We start from the raw sequence: 14,477 nt of genomic DNA, 5'->3' as shown, positions 1-14,477 counted from the left end.
GTGAAGATAGAGGCCAGGGATGCTGTTAAATATCTTACAATACACAGGACAGTCCCAACAAAGAATTATTTAGCCCAAAATTTCAATAATGTCAGGATGAAAAATTCTGGCTTAGAAGAAAACTTCTATAGTAGAAAGAGCATTGAGTTTGAAATCTAGGATATAATGCATGCCTTGACATTTATCAGTTATGTGACTTTAAGAAAAGTCCCTTTGTTTTAAGTTTGTTTTCATAACTATGAAAAAGTGTTGGCAGTTTGTGGGGGCTATGATTCAGTAGGTGTATAAATAGCATGACTCAGTAGGTGTGTAAATAGCAGTCTCTTTTCATTCATTTGTACCTTAGGGTTATTGGGCCAAGAAAGAATAAAAACCAACACAGACAGGGAAGATAGCAGAAGGAATAAGCAGACTGGGCTTCAAAGCCAAGTGAAAGATGTTCAGCACAAAGAACAAAAAGATCTACAAGTTAGTACTAACCACCAAGTTGCCAATAACCATGACCATCATGAAGACAATGAGGCACATGGCCTGGCCTGCCACCTCCATGCAGTCCCACATGGTCTCGATCCACTCTCCGCACAAAACTCGAAAGACAATGAGGAAGGAATGAAAAAAGTCATGCATGTGCCAGCGAGGGAGTTCACAGTCCACGTTGATCTTGCAGACACACTCTTTGTAGCTCTTTCCAAATAGCTGCATCCCTACTACAGCAAAGATGAAGACAATAATAGCCAGGACCAGCGTCAGATTGCCCAGGGCACCCACTGAGTTTCCAATAATCTTAATCAGCATGTTCAGGGTGGGCCAGGATTTGGCCAATTTGAAGACTCGGAGCTAAAAGAAAAAAAACAAACAAATACCAAATGATATTCCATTTTCTTACTGCGTGGCTAAAATAAAAACATAAAATTAATAAGATCAGCTTAAATTTATTGAGCACTCTTAGGACTTTCTAACAGTCTTAGACTAAAATGGGAGAAACTGAGACATAGTAAAGAAAACATTAATTTCACAGTAAGCGAAAGAAAGATTTAAAACTAGGAATCACAAATACTGCCTCTAGTCTCCTGTATTAGTCTATAGGTCATTCTACTTAAAAAAATAAAAGCCCTACATGAACATAATTTTCCCCCTCAACTTCTTAGGGGATGGATGTATCAGGGAAAATGTAATTTGCAGTGAATCAAAAGACCAGTAGGTAAGGATAGTGACAACAAATCATCTGTCTCCTTAAAAAAGCATTTAAAATTTCTAAATATCTCTCTTTCTGCTTGCCAGTAAATAACCAATGAATGATATAAAATTTTGTGATATGCTTGGAATAACTTGGAAGGAAAGCACAACTCCCAAGAAGGGGCAGTCCCACCTATGTGAAACATGTCCTGAAGAGGGACTATATGTATTAATATTAATTCAGAAGACAGAACTTATAGTATCTGTCCATCACGAAATGTCTATATGCCATATTCATTCATGTGAATAGATTACAAGGTCTTGGCTAACAGAGTGAGAATGTATAAAGCCTATGAATAGAAAAATAATGAGATTATTATCAGATGTCATAAGTTAACAACAGATAATATAACAGGAATTCTGGTAAAGCAACAGCACTGATTTGAATATGTTTTTTCTTATTGAAAATTTTAGTCTTATCTGAAAGTTCAAGAATTACCAGGTGTTTCTCTGTGTGTATATCTGGGACACTCATATTTTTTCCCTTTCTGACTGGTTTTTAATTTATTAAGAATATTAGTGCTAAGACTTCTATCTCTTAATTCTTTCTCTCATTTTCTATATAATAAGAACTGTTCTCAAAAAGCATACCGTGGGCTGGATCTTAACCAAAGACTAGTGAGCAGAGGTTTCAGAAACTTGGCAGATATTAAATTTGTGACTTGGACTGAACACTAAGATCTCTATTTTACAAATATTTTTACTCTATTCCAATTCTCTTACTTAGATATGCTGAATATCTTGATGAAAAAAATCTTAAAGTCTTTCAGTTGCAAGTGCTTAGGTATCTTCCCAATAAGGGGACAAAAACCTAAACCAGTCTGATGCTTTGTCTGAGCGGAACATCCACTCAGCTTCTCAAGAGACTTAATCACATCACGCAGGTTTACCGGGAGCTATTCTGATGGTACTGTTAACTATTCTTTCAGAGTCACTTTATACAAATTAACTTTTTAAAATATATTAATTTTAAAAATCCTTCATAGCTAATGATATTAAAAACAAAGTTCAACAACTAACATCAATATAATATTTTGAAAAGAGTATTTTATATTCATTTTCTGGAAGAAGTCACCAAAACAGTAGAAATGAGGAGAGCCATCTTTGAATAAGGAGAAATTTTTGCCATTTCAGGGGGATGTTCATATAAAGAAATAGGTTTACTAGCAAAATCAGACCTCAGAATAGTCCTTGGGAGTCTTCCTTCATTTTTAGATTAACCATTATTTTATGAGAAACTTCCTAAAATTGATGGCTCTCTGTTGATTGATTTTAAAAACTAACTTCCATATTAGGTGTTTAGCAGGAAAGTTTTCAAGATTTTAGGAGCTAAGGCAATAAACAGTTAACTGGAATTGGGAATAGAATATAGCTTAGGATTTTTAAAAGTCAAAGTAACATATGGAAAACTCTAGTAATTGCAAGATAGGAAATGTAAAAAGAAATTGGAAAAATATGGAATACCAATCGGAAAGATCGCAGCACTGAAAGCCCCTCCACATCTGCTAGACTCAGTTCCATTAAACTGAGGGAGACAATAAATCCGTCAAAAATGTTCCAACCTTCTTGGAAATAATAGTAGGGATCCATGGCTATGAGCTTCAGGAACATTTCTGCTGTGAAAATTCCAGTGAAAACCTGAAGAGGGGAATGCAGGGGTTAAGAAAAAGAAGCAATAAAAAGAGAATGCCTTTATCACCATCTTTTCATATAATATTTCCAAGAAACCTCAAGAGCCAGCCTTGGTTAAATTCTACATCTGAGGACATCAATACCTAGATGTCCTATGACCACTCACACAATGCAAGAAAGTCTTATTTTCCTCTTGAATGAAGTACGCAGTCCCAATGTTCCCATTTTTGTTGCCAGAATCACCCAAATCACCCAAATTGTTTAATAGTACAGTTGAAAAATTATTCTAAGCAATGGGAATACAACACAGGTATCTCCTTCTAAAGGGTCAATAGTCATTTGAGTATGTACTCTTGAGATGTTTGCCTAAAAAAATATCATTTATTGTGCTATAATTATATTAGAAAAATCAAGTATTATTTCTGACTTGATATTATGTATCTTATCAAACTTAAATATATACATGCTGCAGAGTTTTTTATTTAAATAGTAAAGCAATAAAACATTGCTAAGAACATTCAAAATTCAGAAAAAACACCCATAGACTCACCACCTTGCTTTCAACTCTCATTATTTTTGTGTGTGTGTGACAGAGACAGAGAGAAGGAGAAACAGACAGGGACAGACAGACAGGAAGGAAGAGAGATGAGAAGCATAAATTTTTCATTGCGGCACCTTGTTCACTGACTGCTCTCTCATATGACCCTTGCCGGGAAGGGGGGAGCTATAGCACAGTAAGTGACCCTTTGCTCACCCCAGTGACCTTGGGCTTCAAGCCAGTGACCTTTGGGCTCAAGCCAGGAGCTATGGGGTCATGTCTGATTCCACGCTCAAGCCCACAATCCCGTGCTCAAGCCGGGGACCTAGAGGTTTCAAACCTTGGTCCTCTGCGTCCCAGTCTGACGCTCTATCCACTGTGCCACTGCCTGGTCAGGCACAACTATCATTTTTATATAGTGCCTTTTTGCTATTTCAAATGCATATATACTTTGACAAAGTTGTGAGGTCATAGAATACATAGTATCTTGGGTCTTATTTTTCACTTGTCACAACTTCATTCATGTTGCTATATGGTCTTCCCAATTCTCACTTTTACTGCTTGTATAAAATTCCACTGGTTGACATACCTTCAGAGAAATTTTTTACTGTTGAAGACTTTGATGCTTCCTTTTGATTTTTCCAATACAATAATCAATAAAGTAACTACAGTGTGTCTGTAAAGTCATGGCGCACTTTTGACTGGTCACAGGAAAGCAACAAAAGATGATAGGAATGTGAAATCTGCACCAAATAAAAGGAAAACCCTCCCAGTTTCTGTAGGATGATGTGGCAGCATGTGAGCATGCGCAGATGATGATGTAACACCGTGTATACAGCAGAGCAGCCCACGACCATGCCAGTCGAGATGTGGACAGTACAGAAGAAAGTTCGGTGTGTTCTGTGGCTCGCTAAATTCGAATCCGTGACCAAAGTGCAATGTGAATATCAGCGCATTTATAATGAAGCCCCACCACATAGGAATAACATTACTCGGTGGGGTAAGCAGTTGAAGGAAACCAGCAGTTTGGAGAAACCCCGTTCTGGTAGGCCACCAGTCAGTGATGAGTCTGTAGAGGCTATACAGGATAGCTACCTAAGGAGCCCTAAAAAATCTGTGTGTGAGCCCACATCGAACTGCACTGAATAGGTATGAAACTGGGAGAGTTTTCCTTTTATTTGGTTCAGATTTCACATTTCTATCGTCTTTTGTTGCTTTCCTGTGACCGGTCAAAAGTGCACCATGACTTTACGGACACACTGCATTTTAAATCTGAAGTTTACAAGGTACAGGAATGACTTCTTCCCTGGTTACCTGTCTCCCACTTTTCTGCCTGACACAGTGCCTTGTGCTTCCTAATACCTTCTATATCCCGTAGGCTGAAAAATATAACATGCGGTAGGAAAGTACAATGCCATGAACAAACCAATTCCCTCATTCTAAGCTGACCACATAACGCCAGACTCTTACTAAATATTATGTTTTCAGAAAAGAGGACTTTTTATACAACAGATTTAAAACTCATAATAAATTAGTACTTGTAACCACCTGGTTACCAAATTTACACATGAAGGAGTTAAAAACTCTGAAAATAAGGTCTGAGAATTAAAAATAGTGAAAGGTCCTTGGATTATAGATGCTGTTTGGAAATATACTGAACTGATGTATAGAAATAAGAAAACAGATTTTAGCCTTTACCAGATGCTGAGAGAGGAGGAAGAAACTGCTGGCTGCTCCATGCAGGAGACCTAAAGATGGCAGCAGAGTAGGCAGACACACAGACTCCCAGCTCTCACCACCAAACTGGATTACAAATAAATTTAGGAACAATCAGCGTGAAAAAACAACTCTGGACTATAAGAACAGCTCTCAAAAACCAAGGAGCAAAGAAGAAGCCACACAAACCTGGTAGGGAGCACCTAAATCTCCCCTGCTTACAGGAACGGGGAGGGGGGTGAGGCTGAGAGCCTAGAAGGGCTCTCACTTCAAGGAAAAGAGCAGAAAATACTGTTCACAGCCACTTGCCTGGCAACCAGGAATGAGGTGTGTTGAAAGGGCCAGCTTATCTTCCAAAATGAAAGGGGAGAGGGAGAGACAGACAGTGAGGGGCAGAGGAACGCAGGGGATGACTTGAGAAGCTGACTCATCCAGTGCTGAAGGTGGCCATAACTGGGGGAGGGGCTGATCCTTCCACAAAACAAAAGACTAAATTACTTCCGGATCACAGATCTCCAGACATCTATTCAGCTCCAATCAGCGCAAAAAGACACAGCTGAAAACAAGAAGTGGGGAGGAGGAGGAGTAACTCAGGTCTCCATGGAGATGAGACACACCTCCCCCTCTGAAGCTGAGAAAACACTCTGCCCCCAGAGAGAGTAACTGGTAGAAGAGGCCTTCAGAGTCTCAGGTTACACCCACCGCATTCCTGGATAAAGTTTCAAATAAGCCCCCTGCTGAGATCAGTAAACAAGACTATCACCTGTTAAGAAAACAAACAAATCAAGACTTCAAAGTAGCCCAAATCCGAAAGTGGATTACAAATAATAACTGATGCCAACCCAAAAAGACCTAGAAATAACACAATTGAAAACTAGAGGCAGACAACACCAAGCCTAGACTCAACCAGCCCTACAAACAACACACCCAAACACACAGACATAATGAGAAGACAAAGAAGTGCAATCCAAATGAAACCACAAGAGAAACCTTCAGGAAATGAACTGAGTGATATGGAAATAACCAAACATCCAGATGCAGAGTTCAAGATAATGATTGTAAGGATGGTTAGGGATCTTAGAACAACAATGGATGGTCATTATGAACACCTAAATAGAGAAATAGCAAGTATAAAAAAGGATATTGAAATATTAAAAAAGAATCAGTCGGAGATGACAAATACAATATCAGAAATGAAGACCACATGGAAGGAATTAAAAACAAGATGGATGGAGCTGAGGATCGAATCAGCCAGTTGGAGGACAAGTTGAATGCAGGCATGAAAACAGAGAAGAAAAAAGAAAAGAGACTCAAAAAGTCTGAGGAAACTCTAAGAGAGCTCTGTGACAACATGAAGAGAAATAACATCCACATCATAGGGGTTCCTGAAAAAGAAGAGAAAGAACAAGGGATAGAGACTTTGTTCAATCATGTTATAGCTGAAAACTTCCCTAAATTAATGCAGGAGAAACTCTCACAAGTTCAAGAAGCACTGAGAACTCCATTAAAGAGAAACCCAAAGAAACCTACACCAAGACACATCATAATTAAAATACCAAAGCTAAGTGATAAAGAGAAAATATTAAAAGCTGCTAGAGAAAAAAAGGCTATCATCTACAAAGGAGCCCCCATAAGGATGACATCAGACTTCTCAACAGAAACACTTGAGGCCAGAAGGAAATGGCAAGAAATATTCAAAGTAATGCAGAACAAGAACCTAAACCAAGACTACTTTATCCAGCAAGGCTATCATTTAAAATTGAAGGAGAAATAAAAAGTTTCCCAGACAAAAAAACCAAAAAAACAAACAAACAAAAAAAACCCTCAAGGAATCATTACAACCAAACCAAAAGAGAAATATAGCTTTAAAGTATAAAATGGCAATAAACAACTACATATCAATAATAACCCTGTAAATGGATTAAATGATCCAATCAAAAGACATAGGGTAGCTGCATCGATAAGAAAACAAGACCCATACATATTCTGTCTACAAGAGACACACCTTAGAACAAAAGACGCACATAGACTGAAGGTAAAAGGATGAAAAAAAAAACATTTCACGCAAATGGAAATGAATAAAAAGAAGTAATACTTATATCAGACAAAATGGACTTTAAAACAAAGGATATAGTAAGAGATAAAGAAGGCCACTACATAATGATAAAGGGAGCAATCCAACAGGAAGATATAACTATTATAAATATCTACACACCTAATATAGGAGCACCTAAATATATAAAGAAGACTTTGATGGATATAAAGGGTGAGATCAACAGCAATACTATAATAGTAGGGGACTTCAATACCTCACTAACAACACTAGATAGATCCTCAAGAAAGAAAATTAACAAAGAAACAGCAGATTTAAAGGACACAGTAGATCAACTAAATTTAATAGATATCTTCAGAACTTTTCACCCTAAAGCAGCAAAATATACATTCTTTTCAAGTGCTTATGGTACCTTCTCTAGGATAGACCACATGTTAGGGCACAAAAGTGGTCTCAACAAATTTAAGAAGATAGAAATCATAATAAGCACTTTCTCCGATCACAGTGGCATGAAACTAGAAATCAACCACAACAGAAAAACTAAAAAATTCTCAAACACAAAGAAACTAAATAGCAGGTTGTTAAATAACGAATGGATTAAGAATGAGATCAAAGAAAAAATAAAAAAATTCCTAGAAACGAATGATAATGAGCATACAATGCCTCAAAACTTATGGTACACAGCAAAAGCAGTACTGAGAGGGAAGTTCATAGCATTACAGGCACACTTTAAGAAGCTAGAAAAACCTCAAATAAACAACTTAACCCTACATCTAAAAGAACTAGAAAATGAACAGCAAGTAAAGCCCAAATGTAGTAGAAGGAAGGAAATAATAAAGATCAGAGCAGAAATAAATGACATAGAGGCTAAAAAAACAATACAGAGAATCAATGAAACTAGAAGCTGGTTCTTTGAAAAGGAAAACAAGATTGACGAACCTTTAACTAGACTCACCAAGAAAAAAGGAGAGAGGACTCAAATAAATAAAATTAAAAATGAGAGTGGAGAAATAACAATGGACACAACAGAAATATAAAATATTGTAAAAAAAATACTATGAAGAACTGTATGCCAAAAAACTGGACAACCTAGATGAAATTGACAAATTCCTTGAAACATACAATCTTCCAAAAATCAATCTGGAAGAATCAGAAAATCTAAACAGACCAATTAAACCAAATGAGATCGAAACAGTTATCAAAAAACTCCCAAAAATAAAAGTCCGGGGCCTGATGGCTTCCAAGTGAATTCTACCAAATATTCAAAGAAGAACTAACTCCTATCCTTCTCAAGCTATTTCAAAAAATACAAGAGGAAGGAAGACTTCCAAGCTCCTTTCATGAGGCAAGCATAATTATGATTCCAAAACCAGGCAAAGACAACACAAAGAAAGAAAATTATAGGCCAATATCCCTGATGAATATAGATGCTAAAATCCTCAACAAAATATTAGCAAACCAGATCCAACAATATATGGAAAAAATCAAACACCATGATCAAGTGGGATTTATTCTGGGGAGGCAAGGCTGGTACAATATTTGCAAATCAATCAATGTGATTCATCACATAAACAAAAGGAAGGAGAAAAACCACATGATAATTTCAATAGATGCAGAAAAAGCATTTGATAAAATCCAGCACCCATTCATGATCAAAACTCTCAGCAAAGTGGGAATACAGGGAACATACCTCAACATGATAAAGGCCATCTATGACAAACCCACAGCCAACATCATACTCAATGGGCAAAAATTAAAAGCAATCCCCTTAAGATCAGGAACAAGGGAGGGGTGCCCCCTTTCACCACTCTTATTCAACATAGTTCTGGAAGTCCTAGCAACAGCAATCAGACAAGAAAAAGAAATGAAAGGCATCCAAATTGGAAAAGAAGAAGTAAAACTATCATTATTTGCAGATGATATGATATTGTATATAAAAAACCCTAAAGTTTCAGTCAAAAAACTACTGGACCTGATAAATGAATTCAGCAAAGTGGCAGGATATAAAATTAATACTCAGAAATCAGAGGCATTTTTATATACCAACAATGAACAGTCAGAAAGAGAAATTAAGGAAACAATCCCCTTCACTATTACAACCAAAAAAATAAAGTACCTAGGAGTAAATTTAACCAAGGAGACTAAAGACTTGTACTCGGAAAATTATAAAACATTAATAAAAGAAATCAAGGAAAATACAAACAAGGGGAATCATATACCGTGCTCATAGTTAGGAAGAATAAACATCATTAAAATGTCTGTATTACCCAAAGCAATCTATAAATTCAATGCAATACCAATTAAAATACCAATGACATACATTAAAGATATAGATCAGAGTTTTGAAGATGGCAGTGGAGTAGGCGGATGCACAGACGCCCAGCTCTCAACACCAAACTGGAATACAAATCAACTTAGGAAAAATCAGCATGAAAAACCAATACTGAACTGCAAGAACAGCTCTCAAAAACCAAGGAGCAAAGAGGAAGCCACAATAATCCTGGTAAGGAGTGCCTGAATCTCCTCTGCTTACAGGACCAGCAGGGGGGGTGGGTGAGGCTGAGAGCCCAGAGAGGATTTCACAGAGGAAAAAGAGCAGAAACTACTGCTCACAGCCACTTACCTGGCGACCAGGGAGCAAGGTGGGTTGAAAAGACCAGCTTATCTCCCAAGTGGAAAGGACAAGGAGAGGGACAGACTGTGAGGGGCTAAGGTATGCAAGAAACGAAATAAAAAAGCTGACTCATTCGTGCTGGAGGCGGCCATAGCTGGGGAGGGACTGAACCTTTCACAAAACAGAGCTGAAGTGCTTCCGGATCAGAGATCTCCGGACATCTATCCAGCTCCAATTAGTGCAACAAGACACAGCTGAAAACAAGAAGTGGGGAGGAGGGGCAGTAACTCAGGTCTCCATGGAGATCTGAGATACACCTCCCCCTACTGAAGCTGAGAAAAAACCCTGCCCCCAGTGAGATTAGATGGTGGAAGAGACCTTCAGCGTCTCAGGTTACACCCACAGCATTCCTGGTTACAGTTTCAAGGAAGCCCCCTGCTGAGATCAGTTAACAAGACTATCACCTGTTAAGAAAATGAACAAATCAAGACTTCAAAGCTGCCCAAATCTGAAAGTGGATTACAAATAATAGCTGATACCAACCCAAGAAGACCTAGAAATAACACAACTGAAAACTGGAGGCAGACAACACCAAGCCTAGACTCAACCAACTCTACAAATAAAACACCATTATGAGAAGACAAAGGAGTGCAACCCAAATGAAACCACAAGAGACACCTTTGAGAGATGAGCTGAGTGATATGGAAATAATCAAACTTCCAGATGCAGAGTTCAAAATAATGATTGTAAGGATGGTTAGGGATCTTAGAACAACAATGGAGGGGCAGTTTGAAAACCTAAATAAAGAAATAGCAAGTATAAAAAAGGATATTGAAATATTAAAAAAGAATCAGTCAGAGATGACAAATACAATATCAGAAATGAAGACCACAATGGAAGGAATTAAAAACAGGATGGATACAGCCGAGGATCGAATCAGCGAGTTGGAGGACAACTGGAATGAAGGCATGAAAGCAGAGAAGAAAAGAGAAAAGAGACTCAAAAAGTCAGAGGAAACACTTAGAGAGCTCTGTGACAACATAAAGAGAAATAACATCCGCATCATAGGGGTTCCTGAAGAAGAAGAAAAAGAACAAGGGATAGAGACTTTGTTCAATCATATCATAACTGAAAACTTCTCTAAATTAATGCAAGAGAAACTCTCACAAGTCCAAGAAGCACAGAGAACTCCATTAAAGAGAAACCCAAAGAAACCTACACCAAGACACATCATAATTAAAATACCAAAGCTAAGCGATAAAGAGAAAATATTAAAAGCTGCAAGAGAAAAAAAAGTTATCACCTACAAAGGAGCCCCCATAAGGATGACATCCGACTTCTCAACAGAAACACTTGAGGCCAGAAGGGAATGGCAAGAAATATTCAAAGTAATGCAGAACAAGAACCTACAACCAAGACTACTTTATCCAGCAAGGCTATCGTTTAAAATCGAAGGAGAAATAAAAAGCTTCCCAGACAAAAAACAACTCATGGAATTCATTACAACCAAACCAACGCTGCAAGAAATGTTAAGGGGCCTGTTGTAAACAGATCAAAGTTGGAAAAGAATATAGCAAAAAAAGGAATACACCTTTAAAGAAGAAAATGGCAATAAACAACTACATATCAATAATAACCTTAAATGTAAATGGATTAAATGATCCAATCAAAAGACATAGGGTAGCTGCGTGGATAAGAAAACAGGACCCATACATATGTTGTCTACAAGAGACACACCTTAGAACAAAAGACACACATAGATTGAAGGTAAAAGGATGGAAAAAAACATTTCATGCAAATGGAAATGAAAAAAAAGCTGGGGTAGCAATACTTATATCAGACAAATTGGACTTTAAAACAAAGGATATAGTAAGAGATAAAGAAGGCCACTACATAATGATAAAGGGAGTAATCCAACAGGAAGATATAACTATTATAAATATCTATGCACCTAATATAGGAGCACCCAAATATATAAAACAGACTTTGATGGATTTAAAGGGCGAGATCAACAGCAATACTATAATAGTAGGGGATTTCAATACCCCACTAACAACACTAGATAGATCCTCAAGAAAGAAAATTAACAAAGAAACAGCAGACTTATTGGAAACACTAGATCAACTCGATTTAATAGATATCTTCAGATCCTTTCACCCTAAAGCAGCAGAATATACATTCTTTTCAAGCGCTCATGGTACATTCTCTAGGATAGACCACATGTTAGGGCACAAAAGTGCTCTCAACAAATTTAAGAAGACTGAAATCATATCAAGCACTTTCTCTGATCACAACGGCATGAAACTAGAAATGAATCACAGCAGAAAAGCTCAAAAATTCTCAAACACATGGAAACTAAATAGCAGGGTGTTAAATAATGAATGGATTAAGAATGAGATCAAAGAAGAAATAAAAAAATTCCTAGAAACAAATGACAATGAGCATACAACAACTCAAAATTTATGGGACACAGCGAAAGCAGTGCTGAGAGGGAAGTTCATAGCACTACAGGCACACTTTCAGAAGCTAGAAAAAGCTCAAACAAACAACTTAACCCTGCATCTAAAAGAATTAGAAAAAGAACAGCAAGTAAAGCCCAAATGTAGTAGAAGGGAGGAAATAATAAAGATCAGAGCAGAAATAAATGACATAGAGGCTAAAGAAACAATACAGAGGATCAATGAAACTAGGAGCTGGTTCTTTGAAAAGGTAAACAAGATTGATGAATCTTTAAGTAGACTCACCAAGAAAAAGAGAGAGAGGACTCAAATAAATAAAATTAGAAATGAGAGAGGAGAAATAACAATTGACACAACAGAAATACAAAATATTGTAAGAAAATACTATGAAGAACTGTATGCCAAAAAACTAGACAACCTAGATGAAATGGACAAATTCCTTGAAACATACAATCTTCCAAAAATCAAACGGGAAGAATCAGAAAACCTAAACAGACCGATTACACCAAATGAGATCAAAACAGTTATCAAAAAACTCCCAACAAAGAAAAGTCCGGGGCCCGATGGCTTCACAACGGAATTCTACCAAATATTCAAAGAACTAACTCCTATCCTTCTCAAACTATTTCAAAAAATTCAAGAGGAAGGAAGACTTCCAAGCTCCTTTTATGAGGCAAGCATAATTCTGATTCCAAAACCAGGCAAAGACAACACAAAGAAAGAAAATTATAGGCCAATATCTCTGATGAATATAGACGCTAAAATCCTCAACAAAATATTAGCAAACCGGATCCAACAATATATGGAAAAAATCATACACCATGATCAAGTGGGATTTATTCTGGGGAGGCAAGGCTGGTACAATATTCGTAAATCAATCAATGTGATTCATCACATAAACAAAAGGAAGGAGAAAAACCATATCATAATTTCAATAGATGCAGAAAAAGCATTTGATAAAATCCAGAACCCATTCATGATCAAAACTCTCAGCAAAGTGGGAATACAGGGAACATACCTCAACATGATAAAAGCCATCTATGACAAACCCACAGCCAACATCATACTCAATGGGCAAAAATTAAAAGCAATCCCCTTAAGATCAGGAACAAGGGAGGGGTGCCCCCTTTCACCACTCTTATTTAACATAGTCCTGGAAGTCCTAGCCACAGCAATCAGACAAGATGAAGAAATAAAAGGCATTCAAGTTGGAAAAGAAGAAGTAAAACTATCATTATTTGCAGATGATATGATATTGTATATATAAAACTCTAAAGTCTCAGTCAAAAAACTACTGGACCTGATAAATGAATTCAGCAAAGTGGCAGGATATAAAATCAATACTCAGAAATCAGAAGCATTTTTATACACCAACAATGAACAGTCAGAAAGAGAAATTAAGGAAACAATCCCCTTCACAATTACAACCAAAAAAATAAAGTACCTAGGAGTAAACTTAACCAAGGAGACTAAAGACTTGAACTCGGAAAATTACAAAGCATTGATAAAAGAAATCAAGGAAGATACAAACAAGTGGAAGCATATACCGTGCTCATGGTTAGGAAGAATAAATATCATTAAAATGTCTATATTACCCAAAGCAATCTATAAATTCAATGCAATACCAATTAAAATACCAATGACATAATTCAAAGATATAGAACACATATTCCAAAATTTTATATGGAACCAAAAGAGGACACGAATAGCCTCAGCAATCTTAAAAAAGAAGAATAAAGTGGGAGGTATCACACTTCCTGATATCAAGTTATACTACAAGGCCGTTGTACTCAAAACAGCCTGGTACTGGCATAAGAACAGGCATATAGATCAATGGAACAGAACAGAGAACCCAGAAATAAACCCACAGTTCTATGGACAACTGATATTTGACAAAGGAGGTAAGGAAATACAATGGAGTAAAGACAGCCTCTTTAACAAATGGTGTTGGGAAAATTGGACAGCTACCTGCAAAAAAATGAAACTAGATCAGCAGCTTACACCACTCACAAAAATAAACTCAAAATGGATAAAAGACTTAAATGTAGGTCGTGAAACCATAAGCATCTTAGAAGAAAACATAGGCAGTAAGCTCTCGGACATCTCTCGGAGCAATATATTTGCTGATTTATCTCCACGGGGAAGTGAAATAAAAGACAGGATAAACAAATGGGACTATATCAAACTAAAAAGCTTTTGCACAGCTAAAGACAATAAGAACAGAATAAA

General features: G+C 37.0%; 1 protein-coding gene across 5 annotated transcripts in view; it reads right to left on the bottom strand.

Annotated features, from left to right (window-relative positions):
• SCN8A (sodium voltage-gated channel alpha subunit 8) overlaps positions 1 to 14,477 on the bottom strand; it is a 265,318-nt gene that overhangs the window by 40,152 nt on the left and 210,689 nt on the right. For all 5 annotated transcript variants that reach the window (XM_066265290.1, XM_066265307.1, XM_066265314.1 and 2 more), the window contains exons 15-16: positions 2,701 to 2,874; positions 481 to 837 (exon numbers count right to left, since the gene is read on the bottom strand). In XM_066265290.1, coding sequence (XP_066121387.1) covers positions 481 to 837; positions 2,701 to 2,874 — 531 coding nt within the window. The remainder of the gene's footprint in view (positions 1 to 480; positions 838 to 2,700; positions 2,875 to 14,477) is intronic.

Source organism: Saccopteryx bilineata, chromosome 1, assembly GCF_036850765.1.
Source record: "Saccopteryx bilineata isolate mSacBil1 chromosome 1, mSacBil1_pri_phased_curated, whole genome shotgun sequence".
NCBI classification, from domain to species: domain Eukaryota; kingdom Metazoa; phylum Chordata; class Mammalia; order Chiroptera; family Emballonuridae; genus Saccopteryx; species Saccopteryx bilineata.
The sequence above is the reverse complement of the archived record's forward strand: the minus strand, read 5'-3'. Positions and strand labels throughout refer to the sequence as shown.